The 18,864-nt window shown below is 38.5% G+C and overlaps 1 protein-coding gene across 2 annotated transcripts; it reads left to right on the top strand.

Annotated features, from left to right (window-relative positions):
- Window positions 1-7,709: 7,709 nt before the first annotated feature.
- Window positions 7,710-15,774, top strand: LOC125269722 (gastrula zinc finger protein XlCGF8.2DB-like). Of its 2 annotated transcripts, none has more exons than XM_048192676.1 (3): window positions 7,710-7,825; window positions 8,331-8,461; window positions 14,575-15,774. In XM_048192676.1, exons 2-3 carry the CDS (start codon window positions 8,377-8,379, stop codon window positions 15,576-15,578), a joined length of 1,089 nt encoding a protein of 362 aa, XP_048048633.1. In that variant the 5' UTR covers window positions 7,710-7,825; window positions 8,331-8,376; the 3' UTR covers window positions 15,579-15,774. The 2 variants fall into 2 exon arrangements, with proteins under 2 accessions (XP_048048633.1, XP_048048634.1); XM_048192677.1 differs by lacking the exon at window positions 7,710-7,825 and adding an exon at window positions 7,879-8,005.
- The last annotated feature ends 3,090 nt before the right edge of the window (window positions 15,775-18,864 follow it).

Below are 18,864 nucleotides of genomic sequence, written 5' to 3'. Positions count from 1 at the left end.
AATATCAACAATTAAATACATCATTTATAATAAATACATAATAAATATGATCTTAAGCAGTCAGAAAGGAAATGTCAAACTAAGCAGTTCTCTTCACAATCTCATTAGGTATCATGACACATGACCTTTAAAATCATTTCACTGTTACTGAACTGTGGGATTGATGAACACTGGAGGCCAAAAGTTTGAATATTAAAGTTTCTTAATGTTTGTGAAAGAAGTCTCTGATGCTCAAGAAACATTTCTCATTATTATTAATAACTGTACTCCATCTTTTCCACAGCACAGGAGTAAAAGTGATCATCAAAATAGCTTTAAAAAGCCAACACAATGTTTTTGTCCACCTGACAACATCAGAATGTTCTCTGGATGTGTGTGTGTCCACAAACACTAATGTCCTCAGTTCTTCAGAGGAGATCCCGGTTCAAACACTTTATACAAATATAAGAAAAAAAGTTTCACATGAGTGTCAAATTATATTTAAAGGGGCTCTATGTAGGAATGACAGTGGTCGAAATAGGTACTGCAGTCCAAATTCAAAATATTGTTTGCCCCGCCCCCTTGTTCAAAGACGCAGGGGCGTTTTTGCTTACTGCAAGCAAGCCACGTGACAACAGTTGTGCTGCTTAATGTTTTTGGAACCTGTGATACTTTTTGCAGGATGCACTGATTAAAAAAAACTTCAAAATAGAAATCATTTCTAACAACAAATCTTTAACACACATATATATACAACGGTTCTTTCTGGTTCTCGAATCTGATTGGCTGATAGCCGTGTGATATTTCAGTGATAACAGCACTCCTCCTGCCTTTTCACCGTTTGCATCACTCCGCTTGAAGTGACTGTCATGGCGGCCAATCATATCAACCATAATTTTTGCGAATACAACTTGTTGTACCACGAACTGTAGTTTTAATAGTTTTTTAGACGAGAATGTAGTTGTTTAGACCTGAAATATGTGACTCCTATTTAATAATAGCGCCTATTTTACAATTTGTTTTGATGTTTTCGGAGATGCGAGCTCGAGTGCGTCAGCGGACGTTCAGTGCTCGTGTAGCCGCTGAGAACAGCTTCATCTCGGCCAGTGCTTCTGGGATTTGCCATTGGCTCTTATAGTGGTTAAACATGAGACATAATTCAATTTGAGTACATAAAACAGGCAACCTTTGGTCTTATTAATCTATTATTTGTTCCAGAGCAAGTCGAATTGTGCTATGTTAGATTTGATAATAATTACCTTAACGTTACATAGCATATTGGCTACAACTAGATGGGACATATCAGATGAACTCTTCTCCACTCTTCAAATACATTAAAACATTACCCTTTATAGACATAGTGTTTTTGAGTAAAGAAAACGCTTTACATTTTTTTTTTCAAACATCAGATCTTTATTTACCTTTGCATTCACAAGGTGAGGCGGATTTATGAGGTTTGACTGACAGTTTGAGGATCCAATGGAGTTAGAGGTTTTGTCACATGCTCTTTAAAATCCTTTTCATTCGTTAAATATTTGTAAAAACCCACAAACAAGCGTAAAGGGTGACCTATATCATTGTTTTTTTGTTTTTTGTTTTAAATAAAAGAAAACAAAAATTAGGAAATATAGAGATACGAGGTGTAGCATTTATTTTATTGTATTTATTTTTTGGCATTTGGTAATTATCCACATAGACATTATAATAAACACTAGACGCCCTATTGGCCGCTGGATCGTACGTCAGCACCGACATATTGTGCAGGGCAACATTCCCATAACGCTAATAACTGGAAGTGAGAAAAATGTCTGCTTCGTGTGCTGCTTGGGGCTGTACGAATCACGGCACAATTGAAAACCAGTCTCGGGGAATGACCTTTCACAGGTAAGACTGAAAATTTGTTTCTGGTAGTATTTTGTCATTATATAATTGATAGTAGTCAGACTAAAATAGATAGCGATGTCGCTAGTTAGCTGTGAAAGTTGAGACATGAGTTTACATGATTTCTAATATAGTTTTAGCTTACATGTTATTTTATAAACTAAATTTCCTAAAGTTTAAATATGCATCTCTATTTTATTAAAAGTGATTTTTATGACAAGTACTCGTTTCGGCTAGGTGACTTATATTTTGTTAATCTTACTGTAATGTAGGTTAGTTGGCTAGCTTCTCACACATTTAAGGTTTCACAAAGACAACGAGTTGAGGAGACAGTGGGAAGTAGCTAGAAGGGAAGTTTCCCAACTCATCTACAATATTTAAAAGTTTGCCATTAAATGGTGAATCATTTATATTTTTATTTCCTTTTCAGCCCGTTGCAACCTGAGGAGAGCCTGTCAGTGTACTGTTCTTCCAAGAGACTGATGGAAACTATATAGCCTTTTGTTGTTATTATTATTATACCAATACTATATTATTATTATACTAGTCACTATTTAATTTACTATTTTTATTATTGTCTATTTTATTCTGCAATTGATATAACATTGTATTTGCGATTATTATTATTTTACCACTTGAGATTATCAATCTATTATAGTCTATAATAGATTATGATAATCTATGATACTACATATTCTATTGCTATTATTATAGTATTATTACACTATATGCTATTATCAATATATTATTATATTATATTCTATACTAAATAAACTATTTTTTATAGTGTATAACAAACTATTTACAATTCTCACTTTCTTATATTTACTATTTGTATTGCACTGTAGTTGAACCATGTCATGTGTATTACCATAAAGGATCCATCAGTTATCTTTGTTGTTGTATGTTTTTGGAGTATCTATCTGTAAATATCAGAATCATTTTAGTGCTATAAAATGCAGAAAGCAGCCTGTGTGATTTGTATTTGATGATTTGTTTAATTTTATCAATGGTGGTCAATTCTAAGCTCAAGAAAAGCTAAAATTGCGTTAAAGACAGAAAATCCCTTTTCCACAATAAGAAAACCTTATTTCATTTAAAGCTGCTGTAGGTAACTTTTGTAAAAAAAATTTTTTTACATATTTGTTAAACCTGTCATTATGTCCTGACAGTAGAATATGAGACAGATAATCTGTGAAAAAATCAAGCTCCTCTGGCTCCTCCAAGTGGTCCTATTGCCATTTGCAGAAATACACCGCTCCCGGTAAGAAACAACCAATCAGAGCCAGGAGGAGTGTCTTAGCAGTGTCAATCAATCAAGCTCGCGTGCGCGCTGATCTCACCCCTCCCATGCACAGCGCCAGCGCATACAGGCTTCAAGATTACCGAGTGCCGCAGCTTTGCTTATGGCGAAATAAAACGATGTTATATGCAAAGGACCACCCTGAAATCTACAAGAAACCATGCCATACATAATTTGTCAGTCCTGTTTTGAAATTATCTTAGTTGTGTAGTTCTTAAAAAATTAAACAAATCAAGCAGGGATAGCTCCCTCCACCTCGGAAAAGCCGCTCCGATATTTACCCTCGTTTTATTTCGGGCTCTATCTAATTCTTTCTTTTTGGCTTTTTTATCATCGTCATCTGTCTTTTTCCGTTTACCCATCTTTATTTTATGAGCAGGTGCCACTCGAGGAATTGGCAGTTTGGATTGTTTTTCCGCCATAAGCAAAGCTGCGGCACACCGGTAATCTTGAAGCCTGTATGCGCTGGCGCTGTGCATGGGAGGGGTGAGATCAGCGCGCACGCGAGCTTGATTGATTGACACTGCTAAGACACTCCTCCTGGCTCTGATTGGTTGTTTCTTACCGGGAGCGGTGTATTTCTGCAAATGGCAATAGGACCACTGGGAGGAGCCAGAGGAGCTTGATTTTTTCACAGATTATCTGTCTCATATTCTACTGTCAGGACATAATGACAGGTTTAACAAATATGTAAAAAAAATTTTTTTACAAAAGTTACCTACAGCAGCTTTAATGTGAAAATTAATATCTCAATATGGGCGTTTTCACCATTCTTATGCAAGAATAAAACAGCCAAATACATGACAAGCCTGAGCTTTGACTATTTCTTGTTAAAATAAATATTTTATATGTCTAACTATAGAGATTTTAAGTAACTAGAACTTTTTGTACACCGCGTACATTATAAACCACTGAAATTGGTTGATAAATGTAAACATTATTTTTGTTTTTAATCCAGAAAAACCGTTTACTTGTGTTTGTTAACAGCGCAGTCTTGCCCTGCACAATATGGGCGACTTGTTGACGTATTGCAACAACAGTCCAAAGCAGCCAATAGGGCGTCTAGTGTTTATTATAATGTCTATGATTATCCACGGCACACTTGACAGCCGTCACGGTCACACTAGTGCTTTACATGTGACTGAACTGTACAATAGTGTTTATTTGTTGTTTAATAAATATTATTTTATATAAATATGTCCATTGGTGCGTAATATAGATTGAGTGAAAGTTACATTAATACGCCATTAGATGGCGGCAACACTTTACAGGTGAATGGGTCAGTCACAAGAGACTTTTAAAGGTGCCCTAGAACGTTTTTTCACAAGATGTAATATAAGTCTAAGGTATCCCCTGAATGTGTCTGTGAAGTTTCAGCTCAAAATACCCCATAGATTTTTTTTTATTAATTTTTTTAACTGCCTATTTTGGGGCATCATTAAATATGCGGCGATTCAGGCTGCGGCCCCTTTAAATCTCGCGCTCCCCGCCCCCAAGCTCTTGACTATAAAACAGTGCATTTACAAAGTTCACACAGCTAATATAACCCTCAAAATGGATCTTTACAAGATGTTCGTCATGCATGCTGCATGCATGCTTCAGATCATGTGAGTGTATTATTTATTTGGATGTTTACATTTGATTCTGAATGAGTTTGAGGCTGTGATCCGTGGCTAACGGCTAATGCTACACTGTTGGAGAGATTTATAAAGAATGAAGTTGTTTATGAATTATACAGACTGCAAGTGTTTAAAAATGAAAATAGCGACGGCTCTTGTCTCCGTGAATACAGTAAGAAACGATGGTAACTTTAACCTCATTTAACAGAACATTAGCAACATGCTAACGAAATATTTAGAAAGACAATTTACAAATATCACTAAAAATATCATGATATCATGGATCATGTCAGTTATTATTGCTCCATCTGCCATTTTTTGCTATTGTTCTTGCTTGCTTACCTAGTCTGATGATTCAGCTGTGCAGATCCAGACGTTAATCCTGGCTGCCCTTATGTAATGCCTTTCATAATGTTGGGAACATGAGCTGGCATATGCAAATATTGGGGGCGTACATATTAATGATCCTGACTGTTACGTAACAGTCGGTGTTATGTTGAGATTCGCCTGTTCTTTGGAGGTCTTTTAAACAAATGAGATTTACATAAGAAAGAGAAAGCAATGGAGTTTGAAACTCACAGTATGTCTTTTCCATGTACTGAACTCTTGTTATTCAACTATGCCAAGGTAAATTCAAATTTTGAATCTAGGGCACCTTTAAATATAAAGAAAGTGATCAAAGAAAGTCCTAGGAGGAGCACGCGCTGAAGCTTTCAATCAAACAGGGCGAGTTTATCGCAAAACTCTTTATTGTTTCCTGGGGTGCACTTATAATGTTAATATGCTTTTTACATCCAAAATTGTCATAATTTTGAAAAAAAAAAAAGGCATTTTTCCTATGCGCTACTCCAAAGACTGCAAAGGGAGCTTAATTAGATCGCTTTCTTTATATAATTTAATCCCTGTTAAATAACAGATTTTCATCCTACTAAGAGAAACAACGCATGGTGAAGTTTAGTCACGGTTTAGTTTACTGACACACAGACAACGATCATCTGACTGTACATGAATCATTAATATCAGATCAGGCATTAGAATGAACACCCTACTGGCTGTGGATGCATCTGTGTGAATATGAGAAAAATATTTGTACCTACAAAGAAAAAGTTTTTCAATGAGGCACTCAAGATTCCAGTTGATGAGTTTCTGTGTAATAAAAAAATCCATTGCTGTAAAAGAACAGAAAGAAACATCTGATTAGTAATATCTTTACAAGATTAGCTGGCAGTGCTAACAAGTCTTATACCTGCTTCTTAAATTTATTTTTGTGCTGGCTCCATTTGTTTTTATCTTTATCTTTTTTAATGAATCTACTTGATTAAAACATTTTAATCCCAATTTTACCCAAATTACCCAGCAGGCTGAACCCAGCATTTGGGTTAAAAAAACAACCCAGCATTTTTTAGAGTGTAAATATATCATGATATCATGGATCATTGTGTGTAAATTGTGCTTGTTTTTAAGCCTTTATATAGCATCATAAAAGGTATAAATATTATAGATATAATCTAAGATATAAACGTTTATTAAATGTCATTTATTCTTGGCTGTTACTTCAGTAAGCTCTGCACACGCTTGCGGTTCAGTCGTACCTCCAATAACAACAGCAGAGCTGTGACATATAAAGCATATGTAAAGCCATGGTGCCACCACTTCATAGAGTGCTATACAGGCATGTGGTGGTGGCATCATGGCTTTTCATATGTTTTATATGCCTCTACAAAGAGGTTTGTGAAAAAAAAAGAGAAAAAAGGACAAATGCCTGTTCTGATTTCTTGCACCAGACGCTTGGCTGGACACCTTGTCGCTTCAAGAAGTGATGCTTGGTTTTGAATTAGTAATGGAGGCTTAACCACTTGAGATGTGAACCTGGTGGAAGAAAGTAGATCAGCACACAAGTAATTCAAGTAAAATACTTGCTGTTGAACTTTGTCAAATTCATATAAAACATTTTTAGGTTTTATTTCTTGTTCATTAAATAAAAAGTTCCATACAGTAGGTCTGTGAAGAGTCAACACTATGTCAAGCTACACATATCCAGATCCAGTGCTGGGATAAAATGATAAAGATACTTATATTTTGAAAACACTGGTATTGGTTCAATCTGGAATGACAAGTAATTAGCTATGCAAAGTCCCAACAGTGTTCATTGGTAATATTTAATGAATTATAACCTCACTAATGAAAACCAGAAGAGATGCACAGAAATGAAAATTCTGGATGCACCTGGCCAAAAACCGAAAAATTCTTTTTAAAAAATATCTTATTTTAATTTGTTTTAATATATATAATTGTATTAATATTAGACTTTTAAATTAAATTCAATCATTTTATTGAATTTGAATTTAAAAACTACAAGCCAATAAAATAAAATAAACACTTTTATTTAAAGTAACATACCAAAATTGGACAGAAAATATATTAAAATAATATGAAATATCAAAATATTACTTTTTCATTCAGTTCTATACACCAGAATCAGATTTAACAGGTTTATTTTTTGATCAATTATCAAAATAATGTACAGTCCAAGCTATTATTATCAGAGCATGTGAGTGGATTGGTGAGCAGAGCAGTGAACAAGATTGTTGTGTCATTATACCAGAATGGCTAGACCACACCATGTTACAGCACAGTAGGGCTATCCCAGGTGAAAAACAAGTACACTTCTATAATGTACTTCAAGTTTTCGTGCACTAATTTTGTACTTAATATACTACAAACTCTTCTTTAGTACTTCTTAAGATAATCCTAAGAACATCTAAGTGTACTCAACTGTGCTATTTTGAGACACCATGAAATAACTAAAATGTGCTTTTAATACTATCTCTGTATTTTAAAATATATTTAGTTACCACTTGTAGTACACTATGGGTTCAAATGTACTATAATGTACCTTACCTGCACTTTAATTGTTAGTTGCCTCCCGCCAATAATAAATAGAAGATTTTAGACTATGACCAGGACTTTTATTTTGGAGTGGCGTTGTGACGTCATAAGACTGCGGCGCGCTGGGCGTCTGTTGAGAATCAGCTGAAGAAAGGTTTGTGTTTTGTAAGCATTTAAAGTTTTCAAATAGGCTTAGTCCCTTCACACCTTTTTTATATTACATTATAATGTAATAGCATAGTGCTCTATCTCACTTTTATGAGCGTTATTTCTGAGTAAAACGCGTCCACACATGAGAGAAAAGATGTTTTTTCTCATTTTTTAGTAACAAAATGTGCGTCTCATTTTGTTAACATTAACGAAAATTAGTAAATACAGTTACAATTGTATTGCTCATGCTTAGTTCATGTTAGTTAATACAATAACTAATGTTTAACTAATGAACCTTATTGTAAAGTGTTACCCCAGTTTTATAGCACTTACTGTTCAATTATGTATTAATTTTCAGTAACTCTTTACTGTTTTAATTGTTTAAATTTAATTACATTTTCTTCCTAACCCTGAACATAACTGTTACCACCCTCTTGATATATCAGCCATAATGATTTACTGTGGATTTGTTTTGATTTCTGATAATTATTCTCATCTTAAACACACAGGAAAACTCCTGATTCAGCTGAGATCTCGTGACACACTATTGTAAAGATGGCGTTTATTAAAGAGGAGAGTGAAGACATAAAGATTGAAGAAGTGTTCAGTGTGAAACATGACGAAACTGAGGAACAAACAGGTTAGTTTCATTCTCAAAGCTGAACTCATTTGATCCTTACTGAAATTTAGCCTCTACAGAATAAATGATATTTTTGTGACATCATTTGTGTGCCCAAAACAGTTTTGTGTACCATTAAACCCAGTATGTATTTCTAAATTGAAAACAATGAAAACCATTGTTCATTACAAAACTGTGGCGGGACAGATTAAACCATGGCAGATCATCTTTGTAATTAAATCAGAAATAGATATTTGATATAATCATTTTAAAAGGCTGTTATTAACTTCCTGTTTGTGCTTTAAATCTTTGAAGTAAACAGCGTTTTAATCTTTGGTTTGCATAACTTACAGTCGACTCGTGTGAAATATCCACTCATGTACGTCCTTTACATAATCATCAGATGATCTCTTGTTGTACGGACTGTAAAGCTGCAAGATGCATGATATAATAATAAACGGAGATAATGAACAAATTTAGTTTGTGATCTAGTAAGAAGACGATGCTTCAGTGCAAGGGTTATGTGCAACGTAGGGCTGGACGAATAATCGAAGTAATCGAAACCGGAATTCTGAACCTCTAACCAATGTAATTTTCCCATGTCGGTTATTTCATTTTTTTAATCCTGTTAATACTTCCCACTTAAAAACATACTACCGCGTGTGTAGTCACATGACTCCGCCCCGTCCAGTCAACACGCATGTTTTAAGGTTTGCCAGTTTGGACATTCAAGCGATTTAGACGATCGGATGTGTATTATATCAAGCTACCGTGCTCGCGCAACTGCATTGTGGCACACGAACACTCATACAAACAGCAGCTGCTCAAAACACGAAGTTAGCGCACACTGAGGAGGAGCAGAAACTAGTTGTCAGCACTGTCCTGAGATTTATCACTAAAGTAGCTTAGAAACTCAAAACTTATTATAGCATATATTTTTTTGCTTTTGAACTAACTATTTACAACCCACAGCTTCACAATTAATAGAGAGACAGTATGACTATTTCACACATGCAATCGTTCTCATTATGTATTGGTACTGTGCTAATTTATCGTATCTGATTTACAACGAGCAGAAATCTGTAAGAAATGTTACGAACCATAGATAAAATAACTGCTGAAAGTGAGCTGCAAAAACAAAATAATTGTTCATTAATAATTGTTCATCATAATCGAGGTAAAATGTTCAATTAATCGAGGTTTTGATTTTAGGCCATTATCGTCCAGCCCTACTTCAAAGCGTTCTACGTGATCCCAGACGAGGACTAAGAGTCTTATCTAGAGAAACCATCACTCATTTTCTGAAAGAAATATGAAAGTAGACATGCTTGAATTTAACATGTTTTTTTTTTTTTTAAGTAAAATGATTATTGTAAATTTAATTTGTTGCAGACACAAATCATGTGATTTTTGACCCATAAATAAAAAATGTACAATTTGCTCAGTTACTACTTTTTCTACTATTTTAGACCTACCTGACAAAATTGAAACAACCTAAAAGTCAAGTCACCTGCCTTGAAAACGTCTTGGTTACGCATGTAACCCTCGTTCCCTGAAGGAGGGAACGGAGACGTACGTCAGTAGTAACCAACGAATTGGGATATCGCCAGAGAGCCCTATCAGCATCACCTGCTTTCAAATGGAGCGGCATTTAATAGACAGAGCCATAGTTAACTGACAAGCCACGCAATATCGTGTTCATTATCGAAGGCAATTCATGTGCGATATGAACGCGATATTGCATGGCTTGTCAGTGATCTACGACTCTGTCTATTAAATGCCGCTCCATTTGAAAGCAGGTGATGGCGATTTAGCGGTAATCAGGGAACCGGCTTTACTGACGAAATGCGCGTTACAATCGCATGCGATATATCGGTCAGCCCTAGAGTGAACTAAAACAAGCCATTGGAATTGGCGTGCGATATCTGCATAATGCACACCGCCCCCTCCAGGTGGTATAAATAGGAAGCAGATGCATTCACACTCTGTTTTTGGCTGAGGAGACAACCTTGAGTCTTCACTACAGCAAAGGCCAAGGAACTGTGGCGATGGGACTTACGTCTCCGTTCCCTCCTTCAGGGAACGAGAGTTGTATACGTTCGACATACGTCAGTAGTGACCGATGAATTGGGATCTCAAATGAAATGCTACAGTTACTGACCCCTTCCAGCACCCAGTGTAAGCTCTAGGCACCCGGCGCACCTGGGGGGCGGTGAAGGGGGTTAGCTTACACAGAGAGAGTCTACTGCTGTTCCACAAGACCCACTACAGTAAGACTTAGACAACACTGGGGAAGCGAACCCTACGGAGAAGTGAACGCTGCGGAGGCCACCATCTACCCTGCAGGGGATGAATTTACATGGAAATACACATATGGACTGGCCATGGGCAGTACGCATATGGAGTCCCTGGGATGGCTCCATCCTAGAGATAGGGGGAGACTCATCTGACAGGTGACGGCAGAGCTGGCTCTGCTAAGAGAAACGGGCTTATCATGGGGAGTTTGACCGTGGACAATACACATATGGGACCACTCACGTGGAGGGGTCGTGACATATGGCATCCAGCCAAACCTCAACATCAGATATGGAAATTTGGCCTGGCATCAGACACTTCGCAATGTCCGAGCTGCAAGGGGAGGCGGAGGAACTTGATAGGGTTCACCAGGCGGGGAACTCTACTGGAGTAAATGGATGCATGTATCCGGCCCAGGTTTGAATATAATATTTTGGAAAAATGGCCATCCCTACTAGCAACTCGAGGCAATTGATATGCCAATGCAGTTAAGGCCCTGTCCACAGACCTGATACTGCATGCCTGTGGCTCCCCACCCGGTGGCAGAAGCATCTGTGTAGACCACAGCATGCCTGGACACCTGTTCGAGGGGAACTCATGCCCGCAGGAATGAAGGATCCAACCACTGAGTCAGGGTGCGATGGCAGTTCGGTGTCACAAGGACACGGAACATACCGCACTGCCATGCACATATCGGGACCCGGCCGTAAAGCCAGTGCTGAAGCGGCCTCATATCAAGCAATCCGAGCGGCGTGACTGCGGCTGCAGATGCCATATGCACCAGGAGCCTCTGAAAAAGTTTCATTGGGGCCGCTGTCCTCCGCTTGAGCGTACTCAGGCAGTTCAACACTGACTGGACGCGCTCCTCTGTGAGGTGTGCTGTCCGGGCGACCGAGTCCTGTTCCATACCAAAATAAGAGATCCTCTGCCCAAAGACCCAACCGGCTGAGGTAAGCTAACATCACGTCCCCGTGTTCGAACTGCTCCCGCGAGTTGGCCAGAATGAGCCAGCCGTCAAGGTAGTTTGTTCCTTGAGCGGAACAATGGCCGCCTCCACAATCTTTGTAAAGACGCGGGGCGACCCTCGAACACAAACCGTAGAAAGGGTCTGTGTCAAGGCAGAACCGAGACATGAAAGTACACGTCCTTCAGGTCGATCGCTGCAAACCAATCCTGGAGACGGATGCATTCGAAAATGCGATTCTGCGTAAGCATCTTGAACGGCAGCCTGTGAAAGGACCGATTTAGGACACGCAGATCCAGGATTGGCCGTAGCCCACCACCCTTCCTGGGTACAATGAAGTAGGGGCTGTAAACCCCTGACTTCATTTCGGCTAGAGGGACCGGCTCGATTGCATCCTTCACCAGGAGACAGCAATCCCCACCCGGAGAACAGGTGCATTGTCCAGGGACACATGAGTGTAATGGACACCCTTGAGCACCGGGGGACGTCGGGCGAACTGAATCGCATAGCCGAGTCTGATGGTACGAATGAGCCAGCGGGACAGGCTGGGAAGCACTAGCCAGGCTTCCAGACACCGAGCCAGCGGGACCAAAGGCACCACAGACGTACCGGCCGCGAGGCAGAGTGCTGGGACCTGACTCAGACAGCATAGCAGCCCGAAGTGGGGTCAGACTCTGCAGGTGGCAGTGTGTATAGGAGACGGCACATGGGAGGCGGCCTCGACCAACACACTGGGACCTGCTGGCGAAGTGAGAGGGGGCTGAGAGTGGCGAGGCGGGGCCTCTCACACTGCCAGCCGCGCCTTCTTGGGACCTGGAGGATTGGGAAACAGTTCTAATTCATGGGCGGAACAGAACAGAACAAATTCTCCACCCGGCCCTCTTCCGGGAATCGTCTCCTGAAGTACTGTCTATCTCTGCTACTGGTCACCTGTTCGAGAACCGCTTCTTGCTAGCCACCTGGCTTGGCTGTGGACTAAGCAGGCTGGGTTTTAGGCCAGCTTGTGAGATGAGAGCATTGAGAAAGCGCACTTTGATGACAACGCACACCACTGCAAAGCTTGCCAGGGGTGTTTCTGGACCACCATGGTGGACATTGTCTGGCCAGGGGCCTGCGCTATGACTTGCATCATGCGTAGCTCAACCCTGACTCAGAACTACCCATATGCAGTGAGTGCTTTGGCCTTCCACAGACCTGCCGAGGGCTAAAGCGCATGCAGGGCAGAGGTGGTGTGCCAGTAGCACTGCCATCCCACCATAGAGGGTAGTGAGAGAGGTAAAACTTTTAATGCAGATTATAGTTGATTTGGTGTTCCAAATATGGCACCAAAAGAGTTCCATACTGCCAAGTTTTTCATGCACGTCCGGGCTAAAGATGGGGCGGGGCAAGGCGAGTACATGTCACACTACGCCTCCAGGGGCCTGGGAAGGCATGGTTGTCAACTCTGAATCTGGTTCAGCATGAGCACACATCACAACCGTGAGACACTCAGTCTCGTCTTCATTTCCAGAGTGCAACAACCCACTTTCCAATGTAGCAGTCGACATCTGATCCTCTGCTGGAGCCCTGACTTAAACGCTAGGTCACCCATGAGAAGGACCAGCAATCCACTTGCCCCACTGTGATCCTCTGGTCACCTTGGCTTATTCACCAAAGTAGCACTTTTCTGATTCAGAAAAAGAAACTAGATTGGGGAATAGGTGAGGGGACTCCACCTCATTTGAGGCACTTGAGTCTCTACCATGCATCTAGAGCGCCCAACAACGCGCTGGGTTGCCATTGCCATGCCTAACAATGCACTGTCAGCCAGCAGCTTGAAGGCACACGGCGCGCTGAGCACTCAAGCCCTTATGAGCAAGGCAAGATGAACAACCCGCCGACGTGGGCATGCTCTCACGAGAACATGAACCACCCACAAACACAGTCTCAGCACGCTAAGCAGACATGAGATCAGGGAATGTCGTGTTGAAAAAGATGCAATGTCCGTCTGTGAAGCTCTTTTAGAAGAGGGAAATGGACAGCTCCTTGTTCTTTGTGCTGAAGCACACGGAACAGCCGCGATGTGACTGCAGGTACACCACTCCGAATCATATGCACAGAGGAACTGGCCCAAATCGCAAACCAAACGGGGCAAATGATGCTGTGAAAACAGCGGTCAAGAGCTGTATAAATAGCTCAAAAAGCTCGCTCTGGGAAAGCTTGCAGCCTTGTTGTAAGGTGCCTTAACGCCAGCACTGTAGAAGAAAAGCTCTTCGAAGGCTTGAGAAGTCACTCTGTCTAATAGCAGGAACACACAGGTTGTCTCCAAAGTGAAAGACAGAGTGTGATTGCATCTGCTTCCTATTTATACCATCTGGCGGGGGCGGTGTGCATTATGCAAATATCGCACACCAAATCCATTGGCTTGTTTTAGTTCACTCGAAGCTGATAGGGCTCTCTGGCAATATCCCAATTCGTCGGTCATTACTGACGTACGTTGAACGTGACCGACTGAAAGGGAACTGGGGTAACTAACCTCTGACCATCTCACATCCTTAAACCAATGCACTTACACACAAAACCTTTGTCATCTACATTTCTCCTCTTCTCTAATAAATATTTTGGCTCTTGAAGGATAAGTGGATGAAGACCAGTGTTTGCTAATGATCTTTTTGGGGATAATTTTTCTGCCAGAACTGATGTGAGATTAATACGAGGTTAATTTGAATAATTAATCTGCACATCATGTAATTAATTTGATTTAAAAAACCCTTTCAGTAGCTTAGTGCATATAGGATGTAGTATACCATGTTAGTGAGTGTTGATGTTTTAATGCTTTTATGTTTGTTGTTTTGTGCCATTAAACTAGGGTTAACTTATATTTGTTTTGCTTTAGACCTGATGCAGCTGAAAGAGGAGAGTCAAGAACTGGAGGAATTGGAAGAGAAAAATCATGAAAAAGATCATGATTTCAAAATTGAAGAAAAATCTTTTAGTTGCTCAATGACAAAAATGGTTCCCTCACAAAAAAGAGTTCTGAAGACAGAAAATAGTAGTGCTTTCACATGCCAACAGTGTGGAAAATGTTTTGGTCGAAAACAAAACCTTACAATCCACATGAGAGTTCACACTGGAGAGAAGCCTTTCACCTGCCAGCAGTGTGGAAAGAGTTTCACTCAAAAATCAAGCCTTAATATCCACATGAAAATTCACACTGGAAAGAGTCATTACACCTGTCAAGAGTGTGGAAAGAGTTTTACTCAAAAAACAACCCTTAATGTCCACATGAGAATTCACTCTGGAGAGAAGCCTTTTACCTGCAATCTGTGTGGGAAGAGCTTCTCACTAAAAGGAAATCTACAGATTCACATGAGAATTCACACTGGAGAGAAGCCGTACACATGTGATCAGTGTGGAAAGAGTTTTCCACACAAAAAACAGATTAAAGTCCACATGAGAATTCACACTGGAGAGAAGCCATTTACATGTGATCTGTGTGGAAAGAGTTTTTCAAGCAAAGGACAGATTAAAGTCCACATGAGAATTCACACTGGAGAGAAGTCGTTTACCTGTGATCACTGTGGAAAGAGTTTCGGATGTAAATTAACTCTTAAAACCCACATGAGCACTCACTCAAGAGAGAACCTTTTTATATGTCATCAATGTGGAAAGGGCTATACATACAGTAAACGTCTTAAGAGTCATGTATTAACTCACATTGGAGATACGCCTTTCATGTGCCTTCACTGTGGAATGACGTGCTTAAGCAATGCAAGCCTTGAGGTTCACATAACAAGTCACACTGAAGAGCCTTTCACGTGTCTTCAGTGTGACATGAGTTTCGCAAATAAAAGAAACATGAAACATCATTTGAAAACTCATTCTGGAAAGAAACTTTAATGTTCTCCTGTTTCCACCTGATATTAAGATGTGTTTTAAATGCCACCAGCAAATATCTGTGAAATTAATTTTGGTTTCATTTATTCAATTCAGTTCAATACTTCACAATAAAAATGTTAGATAAACTTCTGTCTTGGTGTGAAATTCAACAAAGTAAATGAAAAAATATAAATAAAAGTACAAACTGAATAAAAAATTAATACTGAATTATTGAATTATTTGATTCATCTTTAATTAGAGAATGCACAGGTAAACAGTCATGACTTGAATATGCCTACGTTTGGGAGTGTTTCAGTACAAATGTGCTGATCTGCCGTAGGGCATGTCTGAACCGTGCTGGTCTCGCATGAAGGAAAGTTTTGATTTGTATACATGTTAAGGCCCTTTCACACTTAGCGCAATGTGAAAAAGCAAGGCAAATCACCAACGATTTGACCTCTCACGCCGAACATGCAACAACTGATCACCTTCTGCTAATTCACGCTTGGTGGCGCTGACCAACAATGCATTTTCCTCATGTATGTATCGTAAAGGGCTTTAACATCGTCTGCTGCATAATATAAAGCATTAAATTAAGATTAAAAAAAAAAATTTGTACCACATCAGAAACATTATCTATACTGCTTTCAAGAATACATCTTAAGATATATTTAGAGTGACAATTAGCATCAAGCTTTGTGTGATTATTAATGTCATCAAGTGCTTGTAATAACTTCAGATTGTGATCTAAAAAGAGTTATTCAACCATCTTCCTCTCTTTTGGCTTCTCCTGTAGTTGTCCTAAAAAAGGATGTATAGGGCCCTATGATTTCCGCGATGCAGAAAACGCGGACAGAATCGCGGAATCCATTCATAAAAACTCAAAGCTCTAGGCAACCCGTCAAAATAAAAGTTAAATTTAACTTGACAGAAACATATTAGTGTTGTACAGTAGAATTTAGATAAATTAATTTAATAATAGCCTACATTATTAAAACTATATTTTAAAGAGTAGTCTCAGTTTTTCTTCCATGTTTTAATGTTAACAGTAAAGCTCTGTTGTGCAGCACATTGTTTGACAAAAAAGTTTAATTTAATGATTAAAAGATAAATTAAATGGTATGCGTTCATTTGATTGCCAGAAAAATTAAAATACAAAACAGAATTTCTGAAAAAACAAAACATTTCATAAAAATATATTTTCTAATTAATAAATATTGTTGTCTTTAAGAATTCAATTAATTAGACATTCTTTTTGATTATTAAAATGTAATTAAGCCATTAAAATGGAATCCAGAAAACAGAATTTGCTAAAAAATTAAATTTGAGGGGAAAGAATAAAACGTCATAGGGCCCTAAAAAAATGTAATTTTAATTGTAATAATAAATTGTTGGTAAATTGGACAATATTCATTATTTCATATTAATTAGACATGCTTTTTGATTGCTAAAATTTAATTCAACCATTAAAATGGAATAGAAAAAACAGAATTTAAGAAAAAATAAAAACGGAATTTGGGAAAAAATAAAACGGATTTCATAGGGCCCTAGATGTAGGGTCCAGATTCTGTCGATTACAGAGGTCTAATCTCTAAAACTCACCTAGATGCCTAATGCCCCATATTCAAGAGATCCTGGAGTGATTGCATGGATCTACAATCTTCAGCATTCTAGACCTTAAAAGTGGTTATTTGGTTGTTTATGTGTGGTTATTGAAAAAAAAAAAAAAAAACTTAAGTCACTGAAATAAGGCCAAAAAAAGTATATTAAATCTGTGTTCACAAGACTTCTGGGTATTGGAGGTTGTAGACTAGAGTTTTTGCTTCAGAATTATGTAAAAATTATGCTGCCTACTCCTTCATATAAAACAATATATTGATTTAGGTTTTGTAAGACACTTTTTGTCAAGAAACACAGTATGTGGGAGGCGTGAATCATCATGAATTACACCTGGTCATTTACACCCGAGAAGACAAAAGAATCACATAATAATGACCTGAAATGACTTGCATATTAATGAAGCCTTTCAGTCAGGTAGGCTCTGAAATAACCTTCTGTAATCATGTCTCAGCTCATCATAAACAGCAATACTGTGAAATATTATTACAATTTAAAATAATGGTATTCTATTATATTCTTTGAAATATAATGTATTTCTGTGATGCAAAGTGTCTGAACAATTATGTTACCTCTATGGCATTTCATATAGGCTTTTAGCGTAAAAGCATGCACATTTGGAGAAATATTGATGGATTCTTATATGTTTATGTCAATTTTCTATACTGAGGAGTAATATTTATTCAATATTTATTGTCATCACTATGAGTGCTGGATACTGTGTTTTCAATTCATACTTGCAGCCGGAGGGCGCTCTGTACACCTTTAGGCCACAAATTCATATAAAGAAGAACAGGAACCAGGAACGGCATGTCTTCTAGAGATCGCTAACCATGGCTTTAACATCCAGATAAAAACTTTTCAAGACAATAAATACACGATTGAGACAATGCATACAAGTATTGCCTCTGAATTTGCGTCTGAATAGCGCTCCCTCCGTGGGTGTGGCCGCATTAGCGGATAATGAGCTGAATCATGGACTTCTGACATGACTCTCTTTTCATACAGATTACATAAACACAGAATGTTTGTTTTTGATTTGACTTACATGATTTAAATCCTGACATTTCAATGTTTCTTTAGACATAAGTGTCATTTTTTTTGTCATTAGTATTCATAAGTTACAGTTCATTTTCTGAGAACTATCAGATTGGAGTTCGTTCAGAGGGAGACGAGAGATCACGCATCATGTTAGTTTTCTTTATTTTACAAAAAGTACAACATTGTGTTTTTACTCTGAGTGTACACAAATAAAAGAAGACATTCTATAGTTTCAACTGATATATTATTTATGTCTCTATGACAAGAAATGACGGAGTATTTTAAGTCTGTTTTGCAATGTGAAAAAAATCCTGCAAAACGTGCCGGCGCGTTACCCAACTCCAGAGATTTAAAGGAAAATGTTGCATGGTGTACATTGACGATATTGTTGTGTATTCGCAATCCATCTCTGAACATCTACAACACCATCATCAAGTTCTCTCATGTCTTCATGAGGCTGGTCTCACTCTTAACCTAAAGAAATGCAACCTCCTTCAAAAATATAGTCCTCAGGCACATAGTTTCAGAAAACGAGTGACTACAGACCCAACTAAGGTTGCTGCAGTAAAGTCATTTCAAGTACCTCAAACTGTGAAAGAGGTGCAAAGATTTTTGGAACTTGCAGGCTGGTATTACTGGTTTATACCCC

This window comes from Megalobrama amblycephala, linkage group LG6, assembly GCF_018812025.1.
Source record: "Megalobrama amblycephala isolate DHTTF-2021 linkage group LG6, ASM1881202v1, whole genome shotgun sequence".
NCBI lineage: Eukaryota > Metazoa > Chordata > Actinopteri > Cypriniformes > Xenocyprididae > Megalobrama > Megalobrama amblycephala.
Note: the sequence above shows the minus strand (reverse complement) of the source record. Positions and strands in the feature narration are given on the sequence as shown.